General features: G+C 37.9%; 2 protein-coding genes across 4 annotated transcripts; one reads left to right on the top strand and one right to left on the bottom strand.

Moving 5' to 3' along the window:
* Positions 1-27: 27 nt before the first annotated feature.
* slfnl1 (schlafen like 1) lies at positions 28-4,513 on the top strand. 2 transcript variants are annotated; one of them, XM_062962804.1, is made up of 4 exons: positions 28-438; positions 1,215-1,880; positions 2,474-3,154; positions 4,297-4,513. In XM_062962804.1, exons 2-4 carry the CDS (start codon positions 1,584-1,586, stop codon positions 4,414-4,416), a joined length of 1,098 nt encoding a protein of 365 aa, XP_062818874.1. In that variant the 5' UTR covers positions 28-438; positions 1,215-1,583; the 3' UTR covers positions 4,417-4,513. The 2 variants fall into 2 exon arrangements, with proteins under 2 accessions (XP_062818874.1, XP_062818875.1); XM_062962805.1 differs by lacking the exon at positions 28-438 and adding an exon at positions 483-702.
* Positions 4,504-19,559, bottom strand: ctps1 (CTP synthase 1). 2 transcript variants are annotated; one of them, XM_003226897.4, is made up of 19 exons: positions 19,412-19,559; positions 17,540-17,717; positions 17,262-17,432; positions 16,015-16,115; positions 15,387-15,503; positions 14,703-14,786; positions 14,328-14,408; positions 13,398-13,549; positions 13,128-13,260; positions 11,734-11,822; positions 10,786-10,880; positions 10,160-10,222; positions 9,345-9,388; positions 8,533-8,629; positions 7,583-7,638; positions 7,406-7,502; positions 6,925-7,069; positions 6,314-6,404; positions 4,504-6,166 (listed from the first exon to the last, which is right to left on the bottom strand). In XM_003226897.4, exons 2-18 carry the CDS (start codon positions 17,703-17,705, stop codon positions 6,320-6,322), a joined length of 1,776 nt encoding a protein of 591 aa, XP_003226945.1. In that variant the 5' UTR covers positions 17,706-17,717; positions 19,412-19,559; the 3' UTR covers positions 4,504-6,166; positions 6,314-6,319. The 2 variants fall into 2 exon arrangements, with proteins under 2 accessions (XP_003226945.1, XP_062818873.1); XM_062962803.1 differs by lacking the exon at positions 17,540-17,717 and having other exon boundaries at positions 19,412-19,547.
* Positions 19,560-19,893: the final 334 nt, after the last annotated feature.

Below are 19,893 nucleotides of genomic sequence, written 5' to 3'. Positions count from 1 at the left end.
ACTGGTTCCTGAGACTAGGACAATAAGAAGTTGAGGCAACACCATTCTAATGCCAGCAATTTGACATGAAGGAATAATTGCCAATTTCCCACTTGTAGTCCTACCTACTTGATGAGAATTATATGTAAATAAAGGAAGGTCTGTTTAACACAGCTCATGATTCAAATGCACACCCATTTTCCTTGGTCGCTGCAGTCCATATATTTATTTGCCAAGGCTCTATCACCAGAATTATGGTGTGTGTTCTGTATCATGGGACCACCTGCGAGCACACATTAGAGCACACATTAGAACTATACATCTATGACCTCACAATTTCAAGCTTGGGTAAAGATAAGTAGAGGTGCATGTCATAGACTTGCTATAGCTAAAGGCAATGGTAGGAATTTAACAAGAAACCTGGACTCTTGTCTAACATGAATACTCATTCCTTCCATGGTAAGTTGAGTGTTAAAGAAGTTGGGAAGTAGAGGGATTAAACCTGTGAAAAAGATTTACTTTGACTGTGGCATCTACAGGTTGTCTACATTGCATATTAAGTGATGCCTTCATAGGAATCCTCCAGGTTCCTTTCCACCATTTGGCTAAGGATTTAGAACATGGAATTCCAGGAGTCATCCACTATCATGAACCTGGACGTAGTAGTAGCTCTATAGAACCTCTTTTCAGAAACGAAGTAGCAGGCTACCTGTAGACCTCTAGGTGGTTCACATAATACGTTTTTCAATACAAATATTTTGGCAACAGCAACAAAATGGGAGATTGGGGGGGGGGGGGGGAGAGAGAGAGAGAGAGAGACCAGGAGATTTGGTTGTAAATAGACAAATTCCAGGTTTCAGTGGGGGTTTAAAAAATATCTCTCTGAATGTATGGCTTCAGATTCTTTTGCTGGTGGCTTTCAAGATGCCAGCAAAAGACTTAAGCATAAATGATAGGAAAGTATAATCGTTGAAAGAACTGGAAAAATTAAGTCACTAATTTTGTATATTTGACAGTGTAGGCACAAAGTAACAAATGTAGTGTGCTTCATCGCTTCTGTTTAGGGCTTGCATATGCTGTAGTCATGAATGTAAAGAAAAATTAGGGAAGGGTGAGGAAAGTTTACTATGTACAATACTTTTTTAAAAATTTGAAAACTGCAAGATTTTAGGGTGGGTTTGCTAGATTTAAGGAACATTGATAAGATCCAGAAAAATGTTTTTCTATCCCTTTAGGCTGCCGCATCAAAAGTTAACAAGTAATCTGCCACACTAAGTAGCAATCATCTGCCAAACCACAGTCATCACATCAATCAGTGTAATGATTATGAGAAGCCAAATGTTTTCCTGATAGGCTTTGACACAATACTGAGGCCTTATCAGCCACAGATCTTGTAAGGACACTTCCTTCTTTCTACTACGTCTTCTACTTCCTTCTTTCTACTAAGCCAAAAAAGAAGTCTTTCCAGCATAAACTACTTAAAAAACACAAGATGAATATTGAATTAAAGCAATTAAATCTGCATCATGCAATATCCCAATGAAGACTAAGATCAAATACTAATCCTATTTCTAGATTTTTTTTCACATCTTTGAGTTCTGAAAATGGAAACAGCAACAACTCTGGAGGTCATAGAGGAATGTGCAGTACCAGTTAATAGTTTTGATAAGTATTTCGAGAAGGCATTGGAAGATTCTAAGGCTGAAGTGAAGGAAGAAGATTGTTCCGCTCAATCCAGTGTCCTCTACATTGGAAACCTGAACCCCAAGTATTCCCGTGAAGTTCTCTGCAGCATGCTGAAGGATATCCTTGGCATGGCCGGTGTCACTCTTCAGAGACACCACATTGAAGTAGTAAAGAAACGCAAGCAGGCATATGCCTTTATCCAGGTGGCAAAAGAAGTAAGGCTGGAACAGGTCTTAAAACAGTTACTTCTTGACTCCACCTCACTCGACTTCTTTACCGAGATCAAGACATAATGGTTCTTCTTCATGGTCTCTGTGAATGCACACCAATGGGTTAACAGAACTCACACAAGGTGATTTTTAACCTTCTAGAGCTCTAAAGGATACTTTTTGTTGGTAGCTCTGCTCACCATCCTGATTGGTTACTCTGGCTGCAACTGAGGGAGGGGCTGCAACCAGCGCCTTATATGCACTCGGGAGAGTGGGTGGGATTACCATCAAAAGTCTTCTGCCTAGAGATTCTGGAAGGCTCTGCTCAGGCATAAAACATTCAGTTGTGTGAATTCACAGATGACCACTTGAGGAAATAGTTACAGGGAAGCAACCTGTCCTTTACTTGTCATGGTGCTAAACTTAAACGTAGAATTAACCAATAGAGGGATTGCATTACAAGTCCCCATATAGATATGTAATACGTCCAAACTCCAAAAGATCAAGTATTTAACAATAGTACATTCAATGTGCAGTGACAATCTTAATTATTTGCCCTTGGATCGTAGAGTGATGTATTACTCTTGTCACATCTGTAGAGCGACTCTGCCGGGAGCTGCTCCGAGTATCCTTTGGGAGGCCCACAAGTACCTGAGAAAAGCAGAAAGGGGCTATCAAATGAAACCCGAATTAACGCTATTAGAAAATCTACTCCATACCCTTGGAAACTAGTAGACCGACCCATGAAGTTCTTAAGCGGCACTCGTTCAGACAGTGTCATTGTCCAGAGAGAAATTGTGGGCAAAGAGTGCCTGTTCTATGGAGCTTTCATGGGTAACGAGACCCGGAATATGGAATTTAAGCGTGGCGGTGGTGACTATCTGACAGTAACCTTGAAGCATCACGTGCGGAAGTATGCATGCGCTTTCCTTAACAGTGAAGGAGGCAGTCTTTTTGTGGGAGTGGAAGATAATGGCCTAGTACGTGGAGTCAGGTGTGACCACAAAGAGGAAGACCGAGTTCGCCTGCTCATTGACTCTGTCTTGAAAGGCTTCAAGCCTCAAGTTTTCCCAGCTGTCTACACATTAAGTTTCATCCCAGTTATCAAAGCTGAAGACACTGGCATCTTCCTGAAAGTTATCCAGCTAAAAATTCATCCTCCCAAACCACACAGTGAACTTTTTCTTTATGAAACAGATCAAGGGGAAGTATACCTGCGACGAGATGGCAGCATTCAGGGCCCACTCACTGGGAGTGCCATCCAGGAGTGGTGTCGGCAGGTAATTTTCATACTTGTATAACCAAGTAGAATATGGGCTCAAGACTAACATAAGGGAAAATTATCTTTTACTTGTAGAAAGGAAATTACTGTGTATACTCATGCATAAGTCAACCTCATGCATAACTCAAAGACAGGTTTAAGAATGTTGCTACAACCTACAGTAAAATGGAGGGGCACGTGACAAATACATCTATTCCTCTCCTTTTAAAAGTGCATGGAAGGAACATCCTTAAGTAGACCTGAAGGGAAAGAGAGAATCTGTTTACTTGAGAGGTTATTATGTGTATATACATGCATAGTGGATCTTAAAATGTCTACATCTATATCAATAAAGAAAGGGAAAGGAATATAAATGCCCAAACTTGAAAGAGTTCCTTCCTTCTACCTCTCTCTCTCTCTCTCTCTCTCTCTCTATCTATCTATCTCTTTTTTGGCCCAAACAGCATTTAGCAGTAGCCATTTGGGGCGCTTGAAGGAGAACAATTGTTAATAGGGGCTTCCTGTAGTCTCTCAGCAAATCTTGCCAGGCTTGCAAAAAGGACTGCGAGGTCTCATGATTTATACAGAAAGCTCCTATTAAAAATTGCCACCAACACACTACTCTTACTCCAAATGCCCAAAATAGCCAGAACTGCAAAACATTTCCAGCATTGACATGTGGATAAATAGACTTGGGTTGTTTTAGGTTATTTAAAAAAGTTTTGACATATACATGAGCACATACTGCCATCTGTTTCATAGCAGTTTGGTTTATCAATCACAATTTGACCACAATTTGTCACATTCATCACTATTTTCAGAACATCTGGTACTCTAGAGCCACAAAACAAATACCTGTAAACCCTGAAAATATATAAGGTCAAATTTGTGACTGTGACTGTGGAACTAAGGCTTACGTGTAAAAATGAAAATATAGTAGTAAATTTGAACTTCAGATTTCCTAAGTATATGGGATTTTCAAAACCTTGAACAACCAACTTGCTGGATGATGGGACTACTAATTGAGTAATCTCTGTTGTAGTAATGCAGTTAGCAGCCAGACACAACAGAAAAATATCACAAGTTTAGACAAAGTCTCAGACAAAAATATGCTAACTTGACTACATGAAATGGAATGACCACAATTTTGTATATCTCTAGAAATGGACAGAAGAGATCAAGAAACTGGAAATGAAAATAGAAAGCTTGATGGAAGAGAAAGAAACTCTGGAGCAGCACAAACAGCAAAATGCCAGCTCTTCATGTTGTGTCCTCATGTGACAGAGAAGCAGTATCACTAGAAATATCATCAGACATTGGGAATATCAATATTCACCAGTATAAAACAAAAGTAGTCCAATAAAGAGCTTGAGTCTAATAGGTTTATTATTTTGTGGGGTATGTCGGTCTTGCTGTAGAAAAAAATTACATTTCATTAACCAGTTGTCCTTTCATAAGTACAATTGGCCCTCCATATCCATCAATTCAACCATTTATGGTTTGAAAATATATGGTATTCCAAATTCAAATAAATACATAAACAAACCTTAGTTTTGCCATTTATATGAGGGACACCATTTTAATATGCCACTGAGCATCCACAGATTTGTTTCCTGGAACCAAACAAGGGCTTACAGTATATTCTGCCAGACCATTGCTGCTACCTATGAGACTTGAAAGTATATTCAAAATATTTGAACCTAATAGAATAATTTCGTCCCTACTCTCCAGAGTTTATAAAAGTATAACCACTGGAACTTAGGTAGGATATTTATAATATAGATTATACCGGTCACACTATGGTTAATTATATAAATAAGTCAAGGATCCAGAAGTAAAAAAAAAAGTAGGACATCATTCAGTCCTCCACAGTTCATTTACACCGAATCATCAGAATGCAAAAATGTCACTATCTCAGCCACCCATGTAAACAATTTTGGATTCTGATGCATTTTGGATTTCCAAAAATGAATACTCAAACCTAAATTAATAAAAAGGAAGTAAGGTGAGGGCACAAGAGTACCCAAGCCTGACTAGAACAGACACAGATTACTTTCCCCAAGTTTTAATGAACAAAACTGTGCACATGGCATGTTTTATAACATCTCTCTTATTTACTTGAAACACAATGTACAATCTACTTTGGCAAACAGAAAAGAGTATACATGTTTATTTCATGTAATTCTCATGTCTATAAAAGTCCTCTGCCATCCTTTTACTCATTTGCAGGTTGCAGTAAATATATTACTGAATTCCCCCATGGCATATTTTAAGCCAACATAGTGACGCTTTCTCAACAGTGGGGTGACAGAGTTAGGTGGGCCTCCCTTACAAAAAGAAGGACGTGAGACTTTTAAATGTAAGGCAGCCATCTCATTGAGAATTCCAAAAGGCAGCAAATGAAAAGTCATTTTCTTGTATACAGGCCTCCCCTTGATACAAGGAATTATATGAGTCCAAGAAACAGGAGTAAAGGAAAATACACTCTTCGCCTGTGCATCTAAAATACAGGAAATTTACATTTGAAATCCATAATTGCAACACAATTCACTCTTCCTAGGATCGAAATAAACTAAATATAGTTTCAAGAGCAGAAAAATGATATTTCTAGAAAAGGTGTTCTGCAGTGGTCATGTAGAAACAAATCCATTACTTAAAAAGGATTAAGTTTTACAGCCCTGAGAATCTTCCACTCTACAAACCTTTATGAGTGAAAACCTTATAACTTTAACTTCCTACAATGGAAGTTCACAGAAAATCTGAATCAAGATATTCTGCTTGGCAACGTTTATGACTATTCATAATAACATACTAAATCTCATCAGAAATCCAGAATCTGTCTTCTGCCATTATTCAGCACACGAGTAGGCACTGCTGTCACCTTCGCAAAGTAAAGTACTAAAAATAAATGTAAGAGAGGGGCATAAAAGGGTGACATGATTTGTTAAAATACAATTATAATGATATGATTTAAGATTCCAGGGGTTTAGCCATTGCATCCAAAGAAGCATCTTCTGATCATGAGGCATATCTGGAAGAGGAGACACAAAAGAGATTATTTACAGGAAATAATTCATTTCTAGAACAAGAAACATCCAAAGAACTATGTGCCACCATTACACTTGAAGAAGATGCAAGGAAGAGGAGGAAATCTTTAAAAAATGAAGGAAGACATTACCTGCAATTACTCATGATTTACTGCAGGAAATTTCAATTCTGTCATCTCAGAGTCTGGCGAGCTACTTCCACTTCTGTCACTGTATGTATCCCTATGAAGAAAAAATTTCTGCATTTCAGCTTCACCTCTGGATTCCCTCTTACAGGCAAAGCACCCACTATGAGAAACAACATAACGGAAGCACTAACATTTCCATACAAGCCTGGTTTGTTTACAGGGGCCGAATCCAAGGTGGAAAGGGCCCTGGGAAGACGTTTACCCAGCAAATAGAAGAATTTCAACTTATTGTTCAATTAAACTTCCCAAAATACTCCAGAATGTCATTTGTGAATACTAAAGAAATTGAAACAGTAGTTTTCAGATACTAGCATCGGCCCTAGAATGTCATACTTGCTTTCAGCTTTTAAGAATCCTGATGCTTGCAGCCCCGTTTGTGGCTTATGGCAAGATCCGTCTGGAGGATTTGGTATGGATGTCTGACCCCATAGCACAAAACTGAAAAGATGATGTTCAGGCTTCTGACCATCTTTTATTCGGGGGAAGTAATGGGCAGCTTCAAGAATTGTAATTAACAGTTGATTTGGATTTAATAAGCCAGAAGATACACATACCTAGGGGAGAGTCTGCAACCTTTCTGTAGATAATGTGCGAGCCTCCCTGCAGAAGCCAGGAGGAAACCAAAGTAAGGCGGAGATGGCTTTATAGGCCTAGACAGAAACTCTGGGTGATACTGAACACCAACAAAAAATGGATGCTCTAGAAGAGAAAAGTACATATCTTTGATTAGGTTAGTATCTGAAGAAACCTCATTTGGCCAAAGTTAAAAAAAATACAAAATATATCCTTTCTTAGAGCCATTCTGAATATTACCATTCTGTCTGTCTGTTACGGCACATATAATACACGAGACAATAATTTTAAACTCACAGTCTCATATTGGGTACTTTTTCAGAATTCTATTATTATCTTCTCCAATGCCTCAAGTGGTACTTATTTTCTTTCCCAAAGTTGGAATGAAGATTCTTAAATCTTACAGATGTCTACACATTCTTTTCCTTGACAATGGTACCAAAGATCGACCCAAGGGCTCACCTTCCAGCTCAACTATTTCCATTCGCTCTCCTTCAACATCCTGACCAACGAACTTCATACCTTTTTCTTCCAAAGCATTTCTCAATTCTGGATTTACCTATAAAATAAAAACAGCATTGTATAACTTTTCAGAGAATGCAATGAAAAACTGATGAAGCTCACTTGTGTTTGACATACCTCAAATCTGTGTCTGTGCCTCTCTTCTATATGGTCACAATCTCCATACAGTTTTCCTATCCAGAAAGAAAACATAAGGATTTGCTTATTGGAAATTGGTTACCATATTAATACCAGCATGTCCCCAATTCCCCTTGTTTCCAAGAATGGGGTGGATTAAAGCCCTGAAGTGGACTATTCCTTTTAAATCAAATTCTGATACTTGCTGTGTACCTCTAAAGCAGTAAGAGAAGTCAAATACAGTAAGATCTATCAAGCACTCAGATTTAGCATTAGAAACCAATCCTAGCATAATAATAATAATAATACACTATTATAATGGTATATTTATATTAATGTAATATTACTAATATTACAATATTGTGTTATAGTACAATATAGTAATATACAGTATAATGCTTATATTGTGCTATACGAATAATGTAATATATTGTATGTACCTATGACTGTAAGCTGCTCTGACCCCCCCTTCGGGGTGAGAAGGGAGGGATATAAATGCTGCTAAAAAATAAATAAATAGCATGCTCTTGTGAATGCGAGTGACATTCATGGTGAAACATTTCAGTTTACAAGTCTTGGAAAAATAAATGGGTATGTTTTTGTTCAGATGTGTTGCAAATATCTGAATGCACGGTTAATGGACATAATACATCCAACAAGCACTACAACACTATCAGTAACTAAGCTTTAGAAGAGCCACAGCAATATCTTATAATTGGCGGGAGTGGGGTGCAGTGGTGGGGATAGCTTTCTTTCTTCTGGCCTATTAAATCCATCAAAGCTCATGGCCATGAATGATATGACACAGAATTGAATAACATGCTTTCTTTGCCTGGCCCACATCTACCCCTGATTACATTAGATAACTCGCTGGACATGGGATAAAAAGGCCTCCACATCTGGACATGCAGGAGGGAGGGAGGGACAGACAGAGCTACAAAAATTCATACTCATGACTGAGTTATCAGTTTGGAAGACTGTTCTTCTCTTGCCAAGCCGCATTGTTCCACCCATTTGACCAGGATTATGTTCCGGCATATCTATTACCTGAGGGATACAGTACAAAGAATGCAAAGGAATTTAAAAAACAAAACACTACTACACTCTGTACAGGGAAAACATAAATTGTGACAACCCTGCAGGGCAGCTATCAACACCAATCTTAATTCCTTTGAAGTGAAAAACAAATGATTTTCAGTATATTTTTATCAGGAGTAGTGTGTAGTTTGACTTTACTCACATACATAACTATTAGGATTTTATGAAGAGCAGATTTCAGATGGTAGAAGATAAACACAGCAAAATGCAACTAATATATAGGAAGTAGCACCACCTGCCAACTAACACATAAACAGAAAAGGTCAGCTACAAATCAGCCTAAGACCTGCATCTATATGCACTGTTTTTCACATGGGTAGGCCGTAACTGACTATTATGCAGTAAGTGCAGATGTCAAAGGATAGAGGTCTTGCTCCCTTCCATTCTTAAGGGCTGGACTGAGGAAGGACTTCATTATTACATATTTGTTTTCAGCATTATTAAGCAATGTAAAGATAATCGCTATAGCCATGCTTCATTACTCCTTCACATACTCAATTTGTTGGTGTATTACACAATACAAGAAAGAGAATCCAAGAGTTTATGCCCATGTCAAATTCCATTTTCCTCACAATTCCTCTCAAATATATCTGAATAATTCCTGAATGCTCTCGGTTTGCATTAAATAAAATCACAATGGGTTCAAAAGTCACAAACCACTTACCACAGGATGTGCCGTTTTGGGGTCAAATTCTGTAGAATTGGCATCTGTGGAGTGTAGAATATGATTAGCTGTGCCTTGCAATGCAGTTATGAAAAAATATCTAGATTTCTACATTTATTTATTTATTTATTTACAGCATTTATATTCCGCCCTTCTCACCCCAAAGGGGACTCAGGGCGGATCACATTGCACACATAAAGGCAAACATTCAATGCCATGACATAGAACAGAGACAGAGACAAGACGCAGGCACCGGGCTGGCCTCGAACTCATGACCTCTTGGTCAGAGTGATTTGTTGATTTGTTGCAGCTGGCTTGCTTTCTAGCCTGCGCCACAGCCCATGTAATTTTCCTCGTGTAATTGATGAAGCATTTAGGAGCTTAAACTATAACCTGTAACTTGTAGCTCAAATTTTGCCTCCATTCTATCACTACCATGCAGATTTAGGCAAACCATTGTCTCACAATGCGGATATAACATGAACTCAGTGTTATTGAAAGGATTACTGTACTAAGATAATGCATACTATGAGAACTTTTAATATAATGCACAGGTGCCACCTATTGCATTATGGTATTTTACGGACTTGTTTTGACCCAGCAGGGAAGTTACTGGAAATGCTGCCTTTCATATGAAGTACTATTTACATTCAGCTTAAAAACATATGCTCAATACCAATTTGTTATAAAAACAATCACATAGATAAGAGTGGATAAAAAAGAAGGCAGCAAATTATAGTTTACATCAATCCACAGGAAACAGAAATTGTTCGTAATTTTAAATGCCTTCCCTTGTACTGTCTTGTCATTTTTACCTTTCCAATTGAGGATATTGCGAGCAAACTCCACAACTGCTAACTGCATTCCCAAGCAGACTCCTGCAGAAACAGAGCAGGAAATATACATCAAGATAGCAATGTACTGCTTCAAAATCCTTATCAGCAGTTTTGCAATCATGTCGCAAAGAAAAAAGAGGCATAATGGTGATGGGCAAAGAAAATGTTCAGCTCTTCCTCTAAGTTTTCAGAAAGACTAACATTATGAAGAACAAAAATGTTTAGTTTTACCCAAAAGAGAAAAAATACCAATCGGTTTGAAATCATACATATTTTATTTATTTATTTATTACAATACTTATATCCCGCCCTTCTCACCCAACAGGGGACTCAGGGCGGCTTACAATAAAACACACATATAAAACCTGTACAATACACTATAAATCAGTTAAAAAATTAACTTACACAAGACATTCATAAAACACATTATAAAATACAGATAGGCGTGTAACTGTAAGTCTGCAGATCAAACACAGGGCCCATGTACCTGATATTCAGGTATTAGCACTACAATCTCATTATTGAGGCAGCCATCAGGTGCATGCGCCAAGACTGTACTTTCATTTGTTCCATATACAGGGTAGAAATAGATAATATTCTCTTACCTAGAAAAGGTTTTTTCTGTTTCCTTGCCCAAGAAATAGCTTGTATCTTCCCTTCTGTCCCCCGAACACCAAAGCCACCTGGAACCAGGACTCCACTATACAAAAAGGGGAAAAATACATTTTAGTGGCATCTGAAAGTTCATTTCACTTTCCATGTGGCATATTTGAACCTTTGAAAATGCAGTCTCTCAATATATTAACATTGCTTCTTTGAATGCCCAAATGCACTTCACTATGCTTCCCAGAGGACAGCACTAGATTGCTACAAAACAGTACACAAAACATTTAACACAATAATACAATTGCATCGTTACACCATCTATTCCCAGAAGCAATAAGGAGCAATCAGGCTGTGCATATACATACAACCCATTTCACATTTGAAACTTTCCCCTTCTCCCAGAATAAGAAAAAAAAATCTATAAAACGCAACTGCCTTCAAAAGCAGTGCCTTGGCTCCCAAAGATGGCCTTTAGAATAATTCCTGTATCCAGGTTTAAGAATGCAAACACAAGCATCAGCCAAGCATGCATTCTAAAGATGAATTATGCAATTTCATTTGGTAACAGAACCATATGATCATTACTAACGGTGATCCAGTGGTATATGGCCTTGAAACATCTGTCAGAAGTGCTTTAACTGTGTATTCTTGGCAGGGGTTGGACTGGATGGCCCTTGTGATCTCTTCCAACTCTATGATTCTATCATAGTAACAGCCATACAAAAACTATCACATGTTAATCATACATCTTGCTGCTTATCCTTTTGCACTTCGTCCAGCCTCTGAGGAATAATGTGGGGTACACTATTGTCTTGATTGCCAAGATGAGAACGTACAGCTGCAGCTTCAACCCTGATCAGGCTATGAACGGGGAACAGTAAGCCTGTCTACAATAAACCAGAACACACTTTCTCCTATAAAGGAAAGCAAGGTTATGAATTCCTTACTCAGAACTGCAGAGTTTCTGCCAGGCCTCGTGGTATCGAACCGGCTCTTCTTGTAGAGTAATCGGTTCCAAGTCAGCAGAATCAATGTACTAGAGAGGAGTCAATTTTTAAAAACACAATCAAGATTGAGTCAAAGGTGCCACCTTTTACATTTTAATGCCTGGACTAGCAATTCATGGAATTATCTATCATAATTGACTTCATACCAACGAACAGTGACTTTAATTGACAAACAATGGCTAGGACACTAGCCCTTAGTAGCTGCTGAGGTTTGGTTTGTTTCCAGAACCCTCATGGAATCCAAAATCTATGGATGCTCAAGTCTCATGATATACAACTGAGTAGCAAACTCCTCGTGTTAAATAATGGACCAAAAATCTATAGCTTCTTTAGCCACTTATATTGCTAATGCAACTAGGAATATTTGAATGCTATGTACTAATATAGAATTCTACCAAGTAAGGCCCAATCCCTGAAAAATCGAGGTTAAAACCAAGGTATGGACTAGGCTAGCGTCAGAGAGATTCAGTTATTATTTCCAAAACTGGGAACTTCTACAGAATCATAGAGTTGAAAGAGAATCCAAGGGCCATCGAGTCCAAACTCCTACCATGTAGGGATACATAATCAAAGCACTCCTGAGAGATGCCAACCTAGTCTGTTTACAAACCCCAAAAGGAAGAGACTCAACCACACTCCGAAGCAGCATATTCCACTGTTTAACAACTCTTACCATCTGGAAGTTCTTCCTAACATACAAGTAAATCCCCCCCTCCCGGCCGTAGTTTGACTCCATTGCTCCATGTCCTAATCTTAAGGCAGAAAACAAGTCTACTCCATCTTCAATATGACTTTCTTTCAAATAATTAAACATGACGATCATGGGACCTTCTCAACCTTCCCTTCCCCATGTTAAAATTTCCCAGCTCTCTATACCATTCTTCATAGGGTTTGGGTTTCAGACCTTTGATCGTTTTGGTCATCTTCTCTGGACATAATCCAGCTGGTCAATATCTTTCCTGAACTGTAGAGAACTGGACACAGTATTCTAGTTAAGATCTGACCAAAGCAGAATAAAGTAGTACTACTACTTCCATTGATCAAGACACTATGCTCCTACTGATGCAGCCTAGAATTCAATTGACTTTTTTAACTGTCACATCAAACTGCTGACTCATATTCGCTTGTGGTCTAAGATGCCTTCATCTCTTTTGCACATACTGCTGCCAGAAATGGAACCTGTATTTTACTGAATATAATAAAATATAATTTTATTGCTACGTAGTTGTACTAGAATTATCTCAATCATTTTAAAAATAGAAACTAATGTCCTATTTCTGGATGTTTTAGCAATAAAAATAGGTCCAACAAAGGCAGCAAGTGGAAAAGCATACCTTTATTTCAAGCTTGTGATTGATAGCTAGAGAAGAATGTTCCAAAGCTTTGATAACAGAGGCATAAGAGTCTGAAAACTTGGTGTATTTGCCAACAAGAGCAATAGAGCAGGTCTCCAATAAACGGTCATATCTATATTAACACACAAACACAATATAACATATAAGTTTACAGTTCAGGAATATGAAATACTATTCATTTTGATTCAACAAGTCTGGTCTACATATTCAGAAAATATAATAGAGGATTATTTCTACAAGGAAGCCCACCTGTCTGACATCTCCTTCCACTTCATCAGCATTCTTCTAGGCTGTTTTTCAATGGGAAGGTTGAGCCTGTGACGAAAGTAATCCACCACTCCTTGTTCCTCTAGCAAAAGAGGCACTCGGTAGATGGAAGAGACATCATGAACACAAATGACCTGTTCAGTAAGAATAAAATAAAAAAGAACAAGAATCATGGTCTGGCTGTCACTTTTAAGATATACATAACAGTATGCAGATAACTAAAACATGTATTATGGCCGACTGCAAATGTAAACTTCTGTTATATAACTATGGTACACACAGTATAAAATGCTCTGATCTAACAAAGTAGCATAGGTCTTGCCATTCTATCAGAGCACACAGTATTCTGTTTCACTATTTTAAAAATGCAGTTGAAAATGACTGGGCTGTTTTCACCTTGATATCTTCATTTAAAATAAGCAAATCAGCTACTAGCATACAGCAAGTAATCATTTTATTGAATATTTTAAATAAAAATTAAATACATGTGTAATGCAATAAAACCGGGATGCATTAAGTTACATTGTCTTAATTTGCTTTCAATTACTATATTTGAATTCTAATATTAAGTCAATAGAGTTTATGGTATAGTATATTATAGGGTATAGTATTAGTTAGGCCCAATATTAAGAGGAACTCTCAAGCAACCAGAAATTACATTTATCTGTCATCTAGCAATTCCCATGGGTGCTAGTTAACTGACAGTCTATTTATGGCTAAAAGCACAGTGATTCAGTGATTGTGCTGTAGTTGGGACTAATAAAAGGATTTTAATCCTCAATAATATTATTCTTATCTTGTTAAAGATGCATCCTTGCTGGTGAATTAAGTCATGAATTCTATGCACCCAGATTAGATCTAGAACATCTTGAAGAAAACATGTTTAATGTTAACAAAATGAGTTCATTTTACCTGTTCTGGTTCTACATGGCAAAACATGGAAATCTTCTCTTTAACTGAGGTATCTAGAGGCGTGGAGCATCTGCACACAATCTAGTAAAGAAAGCAGTGAAAGCAAAAGGGTCAAGACCACACCACAGCAAGTTTAAGTCTAAGCTTTAAATTCATTTTATTATTTACTCAAGTTATTTAGGAACTGATATATTTCAGCTTCAGCAAATAGCTAGGGTTTTTTTGAACATTTTATTTATATTTTTCGTGATACAATAAAAATAGCTAGTTTTGATATGATGCAGGTTTTAGTTACACATCTTTCCATGCTAAACCCTTTGTTAAGCAAAAGGTTCTGTAAAATCCAGTGTGAAATTTCATCATATATAAACTTACAAGATCTGGCGAAATACCAAGGCCCCGAAGTTCACGAACACTGTTCTGTGTGGGTTTTGTCTTTTGTTCTCCTGTAGAACTTGGCTAGTCAACAAGCACAGGTGTGAGAAGACAGTGTCAGAACAAGGGCCTTCCAAACTTCAGTCACCCCTCCACATTTACTGTTTTGATTATGAGTACATTTGCCATTTCCCCACCCTGGCCAATTTCCTCCTGCAGCACATGGCTCAGCTTTCTTAGCTCATAGAGTTAGGGATGTAGACTAACCCCCCACCCAAAAAAAACCCTTGGCTCAGTCCATTTTCTATTTTTATGGCATAAAATGCAGGAGGAATGTGTGCCTGGCAACTGGGAGTCTCAGCCATCCCACACCCTGAGGCTTTACCTTGTTGTGTGAATATGCATGTTTCAAACTCTATTCACACAGAGTAAGCTCCCAGTGTCTGATAGCTTAGTCCATGCTGGGAAAGTCTGATAGACTTTAATCAGCTCAATAGAAACATCACCATTCAAGAGCTAGCATGCTTTTGAAAATTTTGTCACAAGTTATAGTAATTACTTTAAACAACTGTTTTTAGCTCAAATCCAAATGCTAAGAAATACTTCTAATATACCCTTATTTAAAAAGCACTAGTTGGATACCACAAGCACAACCATTCACCACATGTTCTTCCAGAGCCTTACCTGTGGTACAAGACTGACATGAATATTGCAAAAATTTTCTCGCTTGACTTTGAATTGAAATTGGCGGAATGCTTCAATGAAAGGCATGCTTTCAATATCTCCTACTGTTCCTCCAAGCTAAAACACAGACATCTATAATTAATTATGGAACCCTTTTTACAGCCAAGTCCAGTCACAATATAGATGAGTCAGAAGGTTCACTTTAAAATATCCTGGATGGCACAAATACATATACAGACCAACATGTATTTTAATTGTGTTCATTTGAAATGAGACTTTAATTCATTTAAATCAGTCTGGACCCAAGGAATACTATTTTTGTACTTTCAGAAAATCAAATAATATTAATCCAGAGCAATTAGGTTACTGACACTTTTTCCCATTTCCTTTACATACTCCTAAATATCATCTTCATGGAGAATGAGCTGCAGAATAAGCTTAGGTGGACAATATTGCTATAATTTGTAAAATACTTTAACAAACGAACAATATAGCCAAAGTGGCTGCTGCCACAGAGACAAGCCCCTGTCAGAACTCTGAATACAGTATTGCATTGGTACATGATATTTTCTAAAGTGATACTTAGTTCCTAACCACTGCAGTATTCACAGAAAAAATGGATACCAACCTCGATCACACAGACTTGAGGTTCTACGCCATCTTCATCTACAGGAATGCGTGCCTGTCTCAACACCCATTCTTGAATTGCATCCGTAATGTGGGGTACAACTACAAAACAAGAAAGGAAGAATATACTTGCCTTTTTCCAAAATTAAAACTTGTGATTAAATCAGTCTCTTGCAGTTAATCTCCTCATCTTCACTGGTTCCATAACTCAATACAAAATTTTGTTTATCCCAGCACAATCCTATTAACTGATGGACATTGGCTGAGATTTTTCCTTAATGACTAGGGTTGTAGCCCCCAATTTATGCTCCAATCTGAAGCATTTTCAAGAGAGACTCTTTGTTTTACTAATTCAAGAAGACCATATTAATGAAATTTATCAAGATTCATGGCCTGAAACTTCCCTGCCTTTAGACTCATGTTGCTCTTAGGAGTGGCAAACCATAATCCTGCTATTCACTGATGCGTTTATAATTACTGAGCTTTTCCTGCTAGTGGGAAGAGTCAAGCGGAAGCCAATTTGCTGTGCACATTGGCAAACTACTCTTGAATATATTGGAGTTGCACAATGAAGTATATAAAATGTAAAAATAAATTAAGATTAAGTACTGTACATCTTTATCAGTTATTAAGTACTGTACATCTTTATCAGTATTATACAAACAATACCATTGCCTTGAATCAAAAGCTATTTACTTTTGTAGTACAGCTGAAATGAAGCACATCCAAATATTATCAATATTGATATCATGAACATTTCCTCAACAACAGAAACTGTATTTCCAGGATTTTGGTAGCATTTAGGAAGAGCCTGAAAACCTGGCTCTTCACACAGGCCTTTGAATAAGTACGGCTCACTTGCATGATAAACTTTTGTACTGGTGGTTACTTCTTGATCGGTTGTAGCTGCATTGTTAATCTTTTTGATATAGCCACAGGGTTCACCCTCACTTCAAGGTACTCTCCCATGATCTTATAGCACTTCTAACTTCCTCATGTTTACAAAACTTACTTAGAGCACTTTTGCCCAGTTCATTTTTATGACTTTATTGCTGTGTTTTAACTTGTGGTTTACTAATGTTTGTGATTTTATGTCATTTTTAATTTTCATTTGCATGTGGTTTTTTGTTATTTGATGTTGTTCTATGTTTGTTTTGTATCTGCTTGGGCTTTGGCCCCATGTAAGCCGCCCCGAGTCCACCCGGGGAGATGGAGGCAGGATACAAAAATAAAATAATTATTATTTACCTTGAACGGTTTTGCCCAGGTAGTCTCCTTTCCTTTCTTTGTTGATGACATACTGATAGATCTTCCCTGTTGTCAGATTATTATCTTTTGTGAGTCGGATATCAAGAAAACGTTCATAGTTACCCAGATCCAAATCTACTTCCCCTCCATCGTCCAACACGAACACTTCACCTAAAAATTCAGAGATTGGGCTTGCTTAAATACAACAGTCACTTTCTTCTCTATGTCACATATCATCTGCTGAAAGTGCAGGAAAAAAAACATTCACCCCATCTTACCATGCTCATAAGGAGAGAAGGTGCCTGCATCAATGTTAATGTACGGGTCAATTTTAATTGAAGTGACGTGCAATCCACATGATTTGAGAATTGTCCCAACACTGCTGGCAATGATCCCTTTCCCAATTCCAGAGATAACACCACCTGTTACCAGAATGTACTTCATTTGTTTTAAAACCTGGAAAAGGAAAATATTAATCTGGAAACATGATAAAAACATCTCTGCCTAAATGTTGGGATGACCACATTATCTCTTGAATCCAAACCTAACAGTATAATGAAATACAGTACATACAGTTGAGTCTCACTTATCCAACACTCGCTTATCCAACATTCTGGGTTATCCAACACATTTCTGTAGTCAATGTTTTCAATACATCGTGATATTTTGGTGCTAAATTCATAAATACAGTAATTACTACATAGCATTACTGCATATTGAACTACTTTTTCTGTCAAATTTGTTGTTAAACATGATGTTTTGGTGCTTAATTTGTAAAATCACAACCTAATTTGATGTGTAATAGGCTTTTCCTTAATCCCTCCTTATTATCCAACATATTCGCTTATCCAACGTTCTGCGGGCCCGTTTATGTTGGATAAGTGAGACTCTACTGTACTTAAAATGTACACGGTTTATTGAATTTTATTTATTTATTTACATTTATATCCCGCTCTTCTCACCCTGAAGGGGACTCAGAGTGGCTTACAAAGCAAATGAACATACAATATAGTATTATCATAGCACAATATAAGCATTAAATTACTATATTGTACTATATCATTATATGGTAATATAGTAGAGTCTCACTTATCCATATCTTGGATACCATGTTCCCCCTTAAATAAGACAGTGTCTTATATTAATTTTTGCTCCCAAAGATGTGCTAGGTCATATTTTCAGGGGATGTCTTATTTTTCCATGAAGAATTCACATTTATTGTTGAACCAAAAAAATGAACATTTATTATATACTGTACAGTAGTTGTCATCACAAACCAGCATAACCAGACAAACTGTGAATCCTATCAAGAATTTCTTGTTACTACCATTATTTCCATGTACAATTGATATGTACATTTAGCAATCCTGCATGCTCTGGTGTTCTGTTTGGCATGCGCTGGGCATGCTTCCAAACAAAAACTTTGCTAGGTCTTACTTTCGGGGGAGGCCTTATATTTAGCAATTCAGCAAAACTTCTACTATGTCTTATTTGTCGGGGATGTCTTATTTTCAGGGAAACAGGGTAATAAGGAGGGATTAAGGAGAAGCCTATTAAACATCAAATTAGGTTGTGATTTTACAAATTAAGCACCAAAACACCATGTGTTTGACAGAAAAAGTAGTTCAATACGCAGTAATGTTATGTTGTAATTACTGTATTTACGAAATTAGCACCAAAATATCACGGTATATTGAAAACACTGACTACAAAAATGCCTTGGATAATATCCAGAAACTTGGATAAGCGAGGCTTGGGTAAGTGAGACTCTACTGTACTATTAGTAAATAAATTTTACACCAAAAAAAGGGTATATGTAGCCTTCCAAATGTTACATTGCAATTTCCATCAGCCATAGCCTGTAATGGTGCAGGCATGGTCCAACATGGGCCCTTGAGGTGTTTTGGACTTCAACTCCCAGCATTCCTCACAGCCTCAGGCCCCTTCCTTTTCCCCCTCAGCCGCTTAAGCGGCTGAGGGGGGAAAGGAAGGGGCCTGAGGCTGTGAGGAATGCTGGGAGTTGAAGTCCAAAACACCTCGAGGGCCTGATAAACCCAGGTTCCAATCCTATCCAACCATCAACCCCAACCTGCCCAACACTGGAAACCAAAACAGGGCCAACCCAGTGAGAAAGCGACCCATGGCTTCACCTTTCGCCTCACTGCTGGGCGAGGCTTCTCTTTCTGAGGCGATCCAACAAGGCCCAAGCCGGTAGCAAGTGAAGCCGGTGCGCGCGGGAAGAACGCATGGGCCAGAAGGAGGAGCAGGAGGCTTCGGGTCGATGTGCGCCTGCGCGAAGCTCTCTACAGCCCCCCCCCTTTTCCCAATGAGGGCTATTCTAATTGGACGACGTTTTGAAAGGGGCGGGGTGAGCCAAGATTCCGGAAATAGAAGAGTGAATGTAGTTTACGCGGGAAGGAGGAGCATTGCAGGGCTTCTGTTCTAGGACTTCTCTCCTCTATTATTATTATTATTATTATTATTATTATTATTATTATTTAATACATTTATATCCCACCCTTCTCACCCCGATGGGACTCAGAGCGGCGTACAAAATAAATTTATATACAATATTATATTATTAGCATAGCACAATACTGGCAATAAATTACTATATTGTACTATATCAATA

The sequence above is a fragment of the Anolis carolinensis genome, unplaced genomic scaffold (assembly GCF_035594765.1).
Source record: "Anolis carolinensis isolate JA03-04 unplaced genomic scaffold, rAnoCar3.1.pri scaffold_10, whole genome shotgun sequence".
Taxonomy (NCBI): Eukaryota; Metazoa; Chordata; class Lepidosauria; order Squamata; family Dactyloidae; genus Anolis; species Anolis carolinensis.
Note: the sequence above shows the minus strand (reverse complement) of the source record. Positions and strands in the feature narration are given on the sequence as shown.